The sequence below is a fragment of the Hydra vulgaris genome, chromosome 02, assembly GCF_038396675.1.
Source record: "Hydra vulgaris chromosome 02, alternate assembly HydraT2T_AEP".
Lineage (NCBI taxonomy): Eukaryota > Metazoa > Cnidaria > Hydrozoa > Anthoathecata > Hydridae > Hydra > Hydra vulgaris.
The window spans coordinates 14,187,870-14,202,316 of record NC_088921.1 but is presented as its reverse complement, the minus strand read 5'-3'; the positions used below and the strand labels follow the sequence as shown (position 1 = coordinate 14,202,316).

The 14,447-nt window shown below is 30.2% G+C and overlaps 1 protein-coding gene across 1 annotated transcript in view; it reads left to right on the top strand.

Moving 5' to 3' along the window:
• The first annotated feature begins 2,047 nt into the window (after positions 1–2,047).
• LOC100206864 (putative methyltransferase C9orf114 homolog) overlaps positions 2,048–14,447 on the top strand; it is a 31,145-nt gene continuing 18,745 nt past the window's right edge. Inside the window, exons 1-4 of the mRNA XM_065790182.1 lie at positions 2,048–2,202; positions 3,759–3,804; positions 11,285–11,332; positions 11,410–11,498. Coding sequence (XP_065646254.1) covers positions 2,140–2,202; positions 3,759–3,804; positions 11,285–11,332; positions 11,410–11,498 — 246 coding nt within the window. The 5' untranslated portion in view covers positions 2,048–2,139. The remainder of the gene's footprint in view (positions 2,203–3,758; positions 3,805–11,284; positions 11,333–11,409; positions 11,499–14,447) is intronic.

Genomic DNA, 14,447 nt, shown 5'->3' with positions numbered 1-14,447 from the left:
GGCAAACATTCTATCATCATTTCTTTTTCGCAACAAATTTTCTGGACGTAGTAGCTTCACTGGAACTGTGTTGACATGCTTTTTTCCTTCAGAAGTGTTTCCGCGTTGTGGTAAAAGACCAAGGTACAAACCACTTCTACTCAAGTTGAAGCCTAACTTCGTCAGCTCTTTCTGAAGATCATCCAAAGTGGAGACACTACGACAACATTCTGTTCTTCGACGCTCGTCTGCTGCTGACAAATTTTGCACAATTTTTATGATTGTTGATAAAAGTTCTGGTTGATCAATTTCGACCCGTATCGTCCAGGATGGTTTCGCATAAACTGTTTCAAAGCACTTTATACTTCAAGGGTTGTTTTGACAAACTGTTTCGATACCCTCTTTAAGTTTTTGTCTCCGTTTTCTTTATCGTGCTGATTCACAAATCAATCTGAAAACAAAGTATTACACAAATCTTTGATTCCGTTATAAAACCTTCTATACTTAAGGTTTCCTGGATTCTGCAAACTTTGTAAACCTTCAATTAGAAAGTTTGAAAGTTCATGCCTGTTTAAAAGTTTGGTTTTTATGGCCAAGACATCTTTCTATATTCTTAAATAAGCTCTATTCGATATATCTCTTAACATTTACCTGTCCAAGTTTGTTTTTTCTCTCCTTTTGCTTTCTTTCAAATTGTCTAATTGTTTCCTTGTTACAGTAGACAAACCAGAATCAAGGATGAAAGCTGTGATTTAAGATCTGAGATTGTCTTTCGACTTTTAACTTGCGCCGGATTTGCTCCTTCCTCATCGTTAGATGTTAAATCTAAATTAGGAAATACCCAAAAATGAACTATTATAAATTCTTGACAATTATAGAGATTTGATGTAGAGAAATTGGTCGAGTTGTCCAATTATGATAAATAAAACTATGCGATTGTGATATAGTCGTACAATGTAGTTTAATTACCAATTCGGTTGAATTCAATATATAGAAAATCACGAGAGAAAAAGTTTGTAAGTTATTGCAAAAAATGGCTTACTAAGTTCAATTCCTTCAGGTTCTGTCGAAGTTGCGTTCGGAAAACTTTGTATTTTATATGACGAAGACGACACTGGGTGGATATCTTTTTTCTTTTTGCTAGGCTGTGATAAAGCATTTTCCCAGAATGACATGATTGATCCTTTTGACTTTGTTGCTTTTACTTTTAATTCGTTTACTTTTTTTTTCATACAAAGACTGATCATATTTTACTATTTTCCACAACTCCTGTGCGTGCTGATACCGCTTTTGTTTTTCAAGTGTTGAATATGCTTTCTTATATAACTCAAGGAGCTGAAGATTTTTCTCGTTCCCAACAAATTCGTTCGACATCTTGGAAATAAACAGTTTTTTTTTTTGTTGCAAAGCATTCAGTTATTCGAATAGAAAGATAAAAGATTTTGTTTATTTGAAAATAAACGATTTAATAGTAAGATTCAGTGTCGTTAAAGCGAAAAACGGAAAAAAAGACTCAAATTGATTGCAGTTGCATTTCGCAATGAAAAGTATTGGTCTCTATTAGCATTAAAATAGTTGTTTTTAAAAATAGTTTTTTATAATCAGAAAAAATACATTTTAACTTTAATAATAATTTGAAGTGCATTATTTATTAAAAGTTAAGAATAAAATATTAATTTGAAATGATAAAAATTAATTTGTTGTAACGTTTTAATTGAAAACATAAAAACCATGTTGCGTAATTAAAAAAAAACAATTCAAAAAAAAAATGCTTTTAATGTCCGATCGACTTTACTGAAGATAAAAAATAATATGAACAGCGATCGCTCGCTTTTTATTTTCTTTCAGAGACCGAAGTCAGAAAAAACGATTTTTTACATTCGAGAAGTTCATTGCTTTATGTTATTATGCAGATCAAGTTTTAGGAATAATTCTTGAGAAAGATAGTCAAACCGCGTACGTACTCGCTGTCTTGAACACCCCTCTCCTCTTGTACGCATTAGTACGTTTTTTGGTAACCTTCTCCCCCCATATCTGCGTACGTACTTTATGGATGCGCACTTAGGCTGGCAAATTAGGTTGGCGTGGTTTTATGGCATTTCTAAATACGTTATGTGACGCAGTTATCTTGGTTCCCGTAGATATAATTAAATCTAAAAGATGGACGGCGGTAAAATAAAACGTGCTTCCAAAAAACTTAAGCGTAAATTTAGTCTTGCCGATGTAAGTTTTGTTATAAAATCTTTAATATGTTAATTATATAAAATTATGAATTGCTATTATATAAAATGCATACATACTTATATATAATATATTATTTATTATATATACATATTATAATATAATATGTATATATTATATGTACATGTTTATATATAAAGAGTTATTTACTACAGAATACTACTTGTTGTAAATACGCCGTTTTACTATTGCTACCTGGAAAGTCATGAAGTTTACCTCATTTGTGACAACAACAACAGCAACAAAACACTTCTAGATAATAAAAATAGCAAAAACATATAGCTAAAGAACAATCATAAGTAGAACTTTTATACCTGTTTAAATTCAGAAGATGACAAAAATGACTTTATTAGGGAGAAAGACATCGACTCATAAGCCATCACAGAAATTCAAAGAAGCGATTTCAATTGAATGATGGTGAATCACTGAAATTTATAGAACGGTTGCCAGTTAACTTAAAATGATCAATTAGATTGAATTATTTTTCCATTCATTGTATTTGTTTAGTGGCTTATTGAGTATCTTTTTTAGAGAGGTTACCAACAATTATAAACATCTTTTTATGATTATACTATTTTTATTACTTTTACAACATTTACACCTGCTAACTGCAAGTCTAATTTATTGAAAAAATTTGTAACTATTAATTTTTAGGAGAACTTTTTTTCTGCTCTGAAACATTTTGATAAAAATAGTATTACTTTATAGTTACAGTTTCAAAATCTTATTATATTTATTTACATTTTTTAAATAGTTTTATTTATAATTGTTAATCATTTATACAACCTTTTGAACTCATATGATAACTTTTGCTTGAATATTGTATTATGTTTTATTTTTTACTAATTTTACAAAATCAAAAAAATATTTAAAATTAAATTCATCATCATTATTAATGATTTTTATTTTTGCCACAATTGTTCTTGATGCACCTTATGAGATACACTCACTATTCTCATTTTAGAGTCACAACCATCTGATCATCATTTTCTTTTTTCACTATCAGATGACACTCCTTCCGACCCAGAGCATTCAAACTAAAAGAATTTGTACCAATAATCATCATATTCAATAATCTTAACATTGTTACCCTTCCATTGAGTTTCTTGCAAGCAGCATGTCTAGCCTTACCTGCTAATTCAACAATCTCTCTACTTTTTCCTCACATAAAACTCACATTGGCTAACCTAACCATCAATCTTCATCTGGTGTGGGTGTGGCAACTTTTGTCACCTGGTACCAGCTACTTGACCGAGTGGTCAACTGGTCCTAGGAATAACCCCGGTTGCTATAACATATTTTCCACTGACCAATGACTATATCATCAGGCATGCCTCTTTTTGATTTTTTAATAAACATTTTTCTTATAGGAAATTTTAGGATCAATTTAACATCATAATTAAAAATTACATTTCATAAAAATAAAATTTTGCTGACTATTGTTGACTGTTATTTGCTGTTTTGAACAATAAACAAATTAAAAATTGCTTTTAATGTTGTTAATATTTCAATAACTAAGAAAAAGTTTTTTTATTTAGAAATTAGAGAGAAAAAGTCGAAAAAAACTAAAGAAACAAAAATCTGGTATGTTACAAAAGCTTAAATTTGTTCTATATATTTATTATATATATTATTCAAATATATACTATTTTTTACTATTGATATTGCTTTGAAAATTCAAAGAGCTAAAAATTTTTAATCATAAACTAACATACTTTTTTATATTTTTAAGTAGACACCGAAGCTAATTGATATCTTTCAAAAAATAGTATAACGTTACATTTTCATTGCAATTTTACAACTTTTTTATGCTGCTTATTTTTAAAACTAAAATGTAGTTTAGTGCTAATATATATTAAAAATGTATTCTCTATTTTGTTTGTCAATATTCCAATGATAACGTCACCCCTCAACTTTAACATTTACACCATAAAACATACAACTGTCAAAGTTATCCCATATAGGGGTAACATTGACAGTTTAAACCCAAAATTAAAATTAGTTATAATATTAGTTATAACAATAATATTAGTTATAATAATATTAGATAACTAATTAAACTCTTTATCAAGTAGCACTTTCAAACAGACAAACCAATAATTCTATTTATGGCTATTATAATTAGTGATATAGTTAATGACTTTCTTAGGCAGATCAAACTAAAAGATATTTTAAATAAATATAGTAATTTTTACCATGAAACTAATATTAGTTTTGCTGCTTGACTAAAAAATTGACTGACCAAAGAGTAGTTATATTCAAAAAAGAGGAAGGAGACATGCTAGTCTGGTGACACACCTCCTTAAGAAGTCTCCTCCAAAGTCCTGGAAAGTCCTAGTAACTTACATATTTGTAATTTATTGTTTATTTCAAGTTTTTTTATGTCTTTTTTTTTTATAGTTTAGTTTTTATTTTTTTCAATAGAATATTGTTTCCAATAGAAAATAATTATTACTTTAATGGTTGTCAAAAAAACTTGCAATACATTATAGGATATTAACAGGGTTCCCTCTCCTCCTTAAAAACCTTAAATATCCAAAAAAAAAATAAAAAAAAAATCACTCACGCTTGAAAAAGGTTAAAATTTGACTGCTCTCCTTAATTTTTCCTTGTTATATGTTTTTTTTTAATCATCTAGAATATTTTATTAAAGTGATTGGATTATAGTTATTTATAAAGAAGCAAATATAATTCTTTTGTAGTTTGCAAACCTATACTTCTATTATATATATCTGTTTATAATTATATATATATATATAAAGTAATATATTAATTTATAATTATTTTTCTGTTTATATATTAAAGTTATTGAAAAAATAAGATTCTTTTTTTTAATGTATTCGTTTTCTCCTTACTTTTTTTTTTCAAAAAATTGTCGTTCGCACCCAAATCTCTTTAAATATTAGGAAAATATCTCCTTAAAATCCTTACATTTAACCTCAGTTTTAATAGTGGGAATCCTGTAGCTTGTTCTTGAAATATTGTTTAAAAGGTTTCCAAATAAAAACTGAATAGACTTCTGTAAATCATAAATATATTAGCAGTTCGTTTTTTGTTTTTAAATTAGTATTTAGTTATATATTTGATATTTCTTGTTTATAGATTAGTATTTTTTGTTATACTGTTTTGTTTCAATCAGTTTATTATCATTTTTGTGATTCAGATATATTTTTAATGTTGCTTATTTATTTTACTTTAAATATAATAAAAAGTATAAAATATAAGAGGTTAAAAAGTTTCACCTTAGGTTAGGTTTTTTTTAAGATAGTTAAAAAATACCTAAAAAGAGCTTTTTTAAAAAAAAAGCTTAATGAAAAACAGTTTAATATACGTGATTGAACTAATAATATACTTGATTGAAAGGAGCAAATATTCATGTATAAATATACATGAATAAATATACATGGATAAATATACATGAATAAATATACATGAATAAAGTTAAAATTTGATTAGTATTTTCTGTTTTTAATTAAAACCTCTGTTTGTTTGTTTTTATTAATATTTTTAAAAAACCTCCAAAAATTTTGCCACTATTTGTAAAGTCATTGCAATGAATAAACATTAACCTGTTTTGTAAATTTGATAATCTAAAACTATTGTTAGTGCATTTTTTCTATTGTGTTATCTAGAAATGATTAGCATTGGTAATTTTTATCTGGCATTTTTTAAAACTGTGGTCGTCTTGTATTTTTCAGTATCAACTTTTTTTTTTTTTTTTTTTTTTTGGTGCTAAATATACTAATAACTAGTATGTTGCAAGTATTCAAAAGTATATTTTTGCAACATAAAAAAAGAAATATATTTAATACTTAAAATTTAAGGTGGTAAGTTATGATAAAAACATTTTCATTATTTGATGATACCATGATACAATGGTTGTGAATTCCTTATAAATTATACAAACTTTTAAAAATAGCCATTCACTATACACAGCATAAGAAAATATGTTGCTGTTAGGATAATCTTTTGCACTTACTGAACACAACTTGTAAGGGTTTTTTGTCCAATTTAAGCAAACAGTTTTATGTAAAAACTAAATTTTATTTGCAATTTTGGAATTTTATTTGACTTTTCTTTTCACATCTTCATATGTGTGCATATTTTTTTTTAAAGATTGGTTTGATCATTTTTATTTACATTGTTCTTATTTAGTGAACCGGTGGTACTAGGCACCGAATATGGTTCCTTGGTGTCAAACAGCTTTTTATCGAGAAGGATTAAGCCTTCACGGACTTAATCTTTCTCATATTTTTTAAATGTTTTTGTTGTTTTGCTTGTTGTGTTTTAAATAATCCCATTTCAAAACTAATTGTTTTGAAATGTGCATCAGTATAAAAAGCTACTGTTAATTGACATTTTTATTAAAGTTTAAAAAAACCTCAAGTTAAACCCATTAAAGTTCAGGTTGTAGTGAAAAAACATTTTTAATAAGTTTAGAGTTTATTGTGCTATATATGAATAAATAGCTACTTCTCAAATTACCTCAGAAGTGTAAGATATACCTGAGCTGGTTATTTTTGTAATCTTATTGATTTTGAAGAGTTTCAAGAGTATGTTACTTTAGTTAATACAACTAACAATTAATTATGTATTAATTATGAACAGTCAACAAATAGTGCCTGCTGTGACATAGCCTAGTCACAAATGAAACAAAAAACAGCATAACTTTAATTAGGCAGGTTGGAAACTTAAAAATTAACTAAAATTCACAAAATATACAAGGTTTCGGCCTAGTCCAAATTTCTGCATTTGCCAAAATCACTATTCGTGACATCTCTACTAAAAACTACCTTGCCTAAACTTTGTATCTTCGTCAACTTCTAAGCTACCTTGCTAATTTAAACTTTATCACTCGAAATTTCATATTTTCTACAGCTACAATTGGTTTCTATTTAAAATAATAATCACTTAAACTTAATAATAAAATTTAAACATAAATGTTTTCATCCGACCTTAATATGTTTGAGTTTGGCAAAAAATTGCTGACCTTGTTTCTATATTTTATGGTAAGACTTTTCTATCAAGTTTTTTTGGCTGACCTGATGCCAACCTCTATAAGATTGAGGTTGGCAAATGCCGACCTCATTTTTCCTAATTCCGAGGGTTGGTGTGTATATATATGTATGTATGTATACAGCCTTCAGAATAAAAGAAAATATGGTCGGCAGTTTATTGCCAACCCCAAATTTAAACAAGGTTTCACAACATAGAAATTGGTCAAAAATGCCAACCTCAGAAATGGTTAGGTCATAATTAAAAAATATTAACCCTATTAGCAAAGGCTCAATATATATATATATATATATATATATATATATATATATATATATATATATATATATATATATATATATATATATATATATATATATCTGCTTTTATGACAAGGCAACTCATTCTATTATCTCCTAATAAGGATACAGCTCTAAAACTCAGTTTTATGGTTCTGAAGCCAGCTGGTAGTCAGGTTTCCCTAATTCTGTGGTAGCTCTCAGAGAGGCTGATTCCATCAACAGCTGAAAAATATCAAAGTATTAACAGTGCCATGTTGTGCAAGGATGGTTTCCCAATTTGTACTTTTGGTGTGCATTGCCAAGACCACATTTGGAGCCCTTTGTTACAGTTTAGGGTTTATTAATAGTATTGAAGCAATTGCTTGGGCTATTAAACATAGTAATGAGTACTATCTATGCTTTGAGTCACGTTCTTCAACAAATTTAAAAATGAATAAAGTACCAAAAATTATAAAACGCAAAAAACCATCGTCATCACCAAGTTCTCTAAACCTATCAATTACAAATATTTGTGGACTTCGAAGTAACTTTTCTTCTGTTGAGTCTTATCTCTTGCATTGTTCACCGGACCGACTTGCTATTTGTTAGACTAATTTGAGTTCAGCTGTCTCATCTTGTGATCTTAATGTTGATAGTTATCTTCCTTTAATTCGTAAACACTCTAATAGTCACATGCTTGGCCTGTGCATCTACATTCGTAAGAATTCACCCATTTGTTGTGAAATTAGGTTTAAATCCACAGACTGTTCTTTCACGTGCTTTCGTTTAGCCCCACTTCACTTTATTGCCTTTCTCTTTGTTCTATATCGCTCTCCTTCATCTCAAGACTGCACTCTTTTTGATGTTATTTCTGATCATATTGACCAAGCCCTCTCTCTTTATCCATCAGCTAATATTGTTGTTGTCGGTGACTTTAATGCTCACACGCTGAATGGCTTGGCTCTAGTGTCAGTGATTCTACAGGCATTAAAGCCCAGCACAGCACTTGCTATTTACAGTTTTGTTAATAATTGGCCTTAATGTAAGGCAAAAATTGATATCTTTGGACTCGAAAATGTTTGCGTAGGCCTTGGTCTTGGCCTTGAAACTCTTAATCTTGGTCTTGGCCTTGTTCTTGGCCTTGTAATTTTTGGCCTTAGCCTTGTAACTTGTGGCCTTGACCTTGGCCTTGGTCTTGTTAACAACTCTCCCTTAAAGCTGACTGGGACTCTTTCTGCGATTTTCTTTGTGACAGCCCTTGGGTAGAAATCTTTTGCCTTCCTGTTGACAAATGTGCTTCTTACATAACTTCGTGGATTCAGGCTGGCATGGAATCTTTTATTCCCAATCAACAATTCCAGGTCAAGCCTCACTCTTCTCCATAGTTTTCCTCACATTGTGCTGCTGCAATTGCCAATCAAAACCATTACTTACATATTTATCAGCAAAACAATTCTCCAGAAAAGAGACGTCTGTTTATTTATTTATTTATTTTTTGTTAATTCACCTCCACGAGGCCCAGAAGGACAAGGAGGAGGTGACAAGAGACAAGGAGGCTACTTAATTGTGGTTATAACCCTCTCTCAACTCTATAACTCTGAAACACGAACCTTGACAAACAAGGCTACTATGTGAAGAAACAAGTTGAGCGTGGTACCACCATGGGATTGAGCTCTGAGCCTCTTGCTTATGAAGCAAGCGCTATACCACTATACCACTACCGCATAAACTACCACATTACTGCTAGAAATCATTGTAAAAAGGTTTGTCTAACGCCAAAGCCCACTTTTCTCAGGTCATAAAATCTCGTATTTTATAATAAAAATTAGGCTCTCGTAACTTCTGGAGGATCTTTAATAAAATCTGTAATAAAGGCAAATCTGTAATACCACCTCTCTTGTATGGTTCGGACTTTGTCACCTCTCCTAAAGACAAAGCTGAATAGGTTGCTAAGAACTTTTTATCAATATCATCTCTTGATTTCACTAGTTGGGTTCGACCTGACATAGCCGTCTAACAGGTTGATCCATTGCTTGACATTCATATCACTCCAGCTTCTGTATCTAAAGTGATTTTGTACTTAGACTCTAGTACAGCTTTTGGCCTGGACAACATACCTGTTATAGTTTTGCAGAAATGTTCTCTGGAGCTGTTGTCTATACTTTCAAAACTATTCAACAAGTGCTTATCAGAGTCTTGTTTTCCAGCCTGCTGGAAAGCGGCATCTGTTATCCCTTTTTTCAAAAATTCTGGAGACCAATCTGATTTGTCTAGCTACCGTCCCATCAGTCTTCTTCCTATTATAAGCAAGGTTTTTGAATTTTTAATTAATAAACACTTAATCTCTCATTTTGAATCTAATAACTTACTTTCTGATCATCAATATGGATTTCGATTTTTTCGTTCTATAGCTGATTTGCTAACAGTAATTCTATCGTTGGCCCTATACTCTTTTTAATTTATATTAACAATCTTCCAGATATTCTCACATCTAAGGTGGCATTGTTTGCTTATAATACTACCACTTATTCTTGTCATGAATAAGTGGTATCCCACTTATTCATGACAAGAATAAGTGGTACAACCAAACACTCTCCAATTGCTTGGTGAGGGTTTTTGAGCTTGAAAAGGATCTCACTTCTGCTACAGCATGGGGCTCACAGTGGCTAGTGAACTTTAATTCAGATATAACTCAATTTTTTCCAGCCAATCTTTATCACAATAATTTAGATCTTCCTTTAGTTATGAACAGTAATGTACTCGATGAGTCATCTACCCTTCATCATCTAGGATTAAATCTTACTTCTGATCTTTCTTGGAAACCATATATCAAATCCGTTGCAAAATTAGAATCTGGTAAGGTTGCATCTCTTTATTGAGCTCGACACTTTCTTACTCTAGATTTTATTCACTATCTCTATAAGTTTCAAATCCGGCCTTGTATGGATTACTGTTGCTATATCTGGGGCGGATCTTCTAATGATGCCCTTTTTCTTTTAGACAAGGTGCAAAAGCGCTGTAAACATAGTTGGACCTGCTCTTGCAGCCAATCTCCAATTATTATCACATTGTCGTAATGATGCTTCTATTTCTCTTTTCTAAAAATACTATAATAGGCACTGCTCTAAGGAGCTAGCGTCTCTTGTGCCATCTACTAAAATTCATTCTCGTGTTACTTGTCATTCAATTAAGTCTCATCCTTTTTCTGTGACTGTTCCTAAGTGCTCCAAAAACTCTTATTTGTCTAGTTTTTTTCCTCTATTATCTGTTCTTTGGAATTTCAATTCCTTCATCTTGCTTTCCTGATTCATATAATTTGCTTTAAGTCGTCTTTCAATTGTTATCTTGCTCTACAATCTTTATCTTTTCTCTTTCAGTAACTTCTAACTCTAATTAGTGGTTGCTTGCAGTCTTGTTGGAAACGATGATGTTTAAAAATATATATATATATATATATATTTATGTATATATATATATTTATGTATATATATATATATATATATATATATATATATATATATATATATATATATATATATATATATATATATATATATATATATATATATATATATTTATGTATATATATATATATATTTATGTGTATATATGTATGTATATATATATATATGTATATATATATATATATATGTATATATATATATATATATATATATATATATATATATATATATATATATATATATATATATATATATATATATATATATATATATGCTATTTATGTTTAATATTTATTTATTAATTAAAAATGCTACTACTTTTAGATGCATCAATCGCTGGCTCTGTAACTGATGTCAATAAGAAAAAGTCAGGTACATGTCGTTTAACACATAAGCATTTTATAGCTGAACATTTCTCATTTAGTTTTAATCATGTATAATAATTGAAGGGCAATTATCGACTGTGAGCATTGCATTACCTGGTTCTATTTTGGAAAATTCTCAATCTCCAGAACTGCGTACTTACTTAGCTGGGCAGGTGCATATACTTTTTATATAAATTTTATATACATTGACTGATAGTTTGAGTTTGGAAAGATACTATCTAGATATAGGGATATTTTTCAATGTAAAAAGTTGTTTTTTGCATTATTTTTTGTTTATTTATTTATTTTTTGTTCCTCCTTATTTCTTAGTCTCAAATAATTACTCAGTTAATGATGGTATTTTAAAAATTATGCAAAATATATTACCACATTGTACACACTCACAGATTTGGCCCTATGAAACAATAAAAACAGGACTTTTACTAATTTTCTTGTCTGTAGTGTTGATTGTAAAAAATTACGCCATTTTTATTTTCATTTTATCATATATTTTCAGATTTTTTAATTTCTGTAATATATTGTTCAAGTCCGAGTCTCAAAAATAGTGCAATTTTTACCCTGAAGAGTACAAAATAAGCTCTTATTAATTTGATATATATATATTTTTTAATTAAATCCTTATTTAAACAATAAAATATATAAAGTATTATTAGGTTAGTATATTTAACTAAAAAGTCAAACATAATTTGTGAGCTAATTACAATGCCTCCAAAATCTCACGATGAAAACCATGCTCAAGTTTGTGCAATTTGCTTTTGCACAAAGGAAAAAAAGCAAACAGAGAAGTTATTAATACTCAAGAGGTTGAACTAAAAACTTATTTGGTGTCAAGCTATTTACTGCAACATCCAAAGTTCCCATATGGGCTTTGTATTAACTGCAGATTGCACTTAAACAAGATAAAAAAATGAAAATTCTTAAGTGAATTTAACAATAGCAAAGAACTATGATCCAGAGCTGGAAACTATAACAAGGCATTTATAAATAAAATTGTAACTTATATTTTTTAATATTTACCTAATTAATTTTTGTAGTAAACCTACGTTTGGAAAATTAATACTAAAAAGGGTAATTATATTGTGGACTTTTTTCAACTTTTATTATTTTAATGCAGTCAAGGAGTAGGCGCAGGAGGAGACAGGGATTTGTAGAAAAACTAGCATATCTTAGGTAATGACTTTATTTGTTTATAATAATAACTTTGATTGTTATTTTTTATTTAAGATTTTATATTTATTATTTTAATCTAAATGATGAATATTTATATTATATATTAAATTTTAGATAACAGTCTTTCTTAGAGATGGCTTCAAAGTTCGGACTTGATTTTGGAAAAGGACCTCTGAAGCTAACTCTTACACTTTATGGTTTAGATTATTTAACGTTCATTAAACCTTCCTTTCATTTCAATTTTTCAAAAAAGATTTCAACCTTCTAGTAAGGGGTCGTCCATAAAGTATGTACGCTCATAGGGGGGAGGGGGGAGGTCTTCAAAAAGCGTACGAAAGCGTATGGGGGGGGGAGGGTTCAATTTAAAAGTACGTACTTCGATTTTCTAATTTATCACAATTAACCAGCTAATCAATAGAAAAGTTACATTCTGACTAAAGATTCTAGTTTGCCGACATAAAAAGATGTATGGTATATGGAATAGAGGGTATAGTTTTCCTCTATGCATACACATGTATGGGCGCCCTCAGACTTTTTTGATGTTCCAGATAGGAACTTTCACACATCGTGCAAACTCATAACTTAAGTTTGTTTATACCTATGCCAAATGAGGAAGCCTTGCAAAATATCCGGATGGCGGAGGCCTGTGAACAAAAAGCCTTAAAACGCTTACCCTCCCCTGCCCATGTAGTGCACTAATGTAGTAAAACTAATGTAGAGGTCGGAAAATTTGACCATGCAAATTTTCCGACCCCCAAAATGAGAGGGGTGTAAATTTTGCATGGTCATAACTTTTTTGTAATTTACAATATTTTTCTACAAAAATTAAAATCTGTCGATAAATTTAAATTTAGTTTTAGATGGTAAAGTTAAAAATTTTGCTACATATTTCCCTCGGAAAAGGGAGGCAAATGTTTTAGGGTTTTTTGTTCCCAGGCCTCCACCATCCAAATTTTTTGCAAGGCCACCTTATTTGGCATATTAACAAACTTAAGTTTGCACGATGTGTGAAAGTGTTCTATCTGGAACATCAAAAAATCCTGAGGGAGCCCAAGCACACATGCCACCCCTTATATACTGGCCCTGAGTAAGACCTGAGGGCCGTGGTTTTTGGGACGGAGTCCCCCCCCCCCCCCAAAAAAAAAAAAAAACTTGTCAATAGCGTCTCAAAATCTTCCAAATTTGACCACTTGTTTTTGCTAAAATAAAAAGCTTCTTAAATTAGCAAAAGGGCACAAAATTTGCTGTTGCCCCCTCCCACTGGGTTTTACCCTTTGTTTTCAATATTACTGATCTCACGTAAGACTCACTTTTTACATACTAAAGAGGGGCGCCTGAAAAAAACGTCCACCTTAAGTATAGTTTATTTACATTTGATTCTTTGTTAAAACAAAAAAGGGGTTGACATGTATTTCACCGGGAATCGAACCTGGATCACCGTCGACTGTTTCCCCCGCATTAACCTCTCGCCCAAATACACACGTACCTTCGATGGATTTTAAATTTATTTAAATTATTATTTGCATATATACTTGAAGACGTTTTTAAAATGCGCAAACAAAGGGCTTTGGGGTCGTATAAAGTATCTAAGGTACCCTCCTTTTTTTTTTTTTTTTTAAATAAACTTTTTTATTGAGAAAAAAAAATAAAGGAGGGATGGGGGGGGATATTTAAGGGGGGGGAAGATTTGAGAAACGTACGTACTTTTAAGGGGGGTGGGGGTGGGGGCATAAAAGTAAGCATGGCAACAAGGGGGAGGAGGGGTCGAACTTCAAAATTTTTGGCGTACGTACTTTATGGACGACCCCTAACCAGGAAAAGAAGTATTGGTTCAAGTAAAAATAACTTTAATCCTTGCATGCTACTGCTTTTCACTTATGTGCTTATTTGTATTAAGTGTTCAATAAAAATTTATTTAGGAAATCATTATA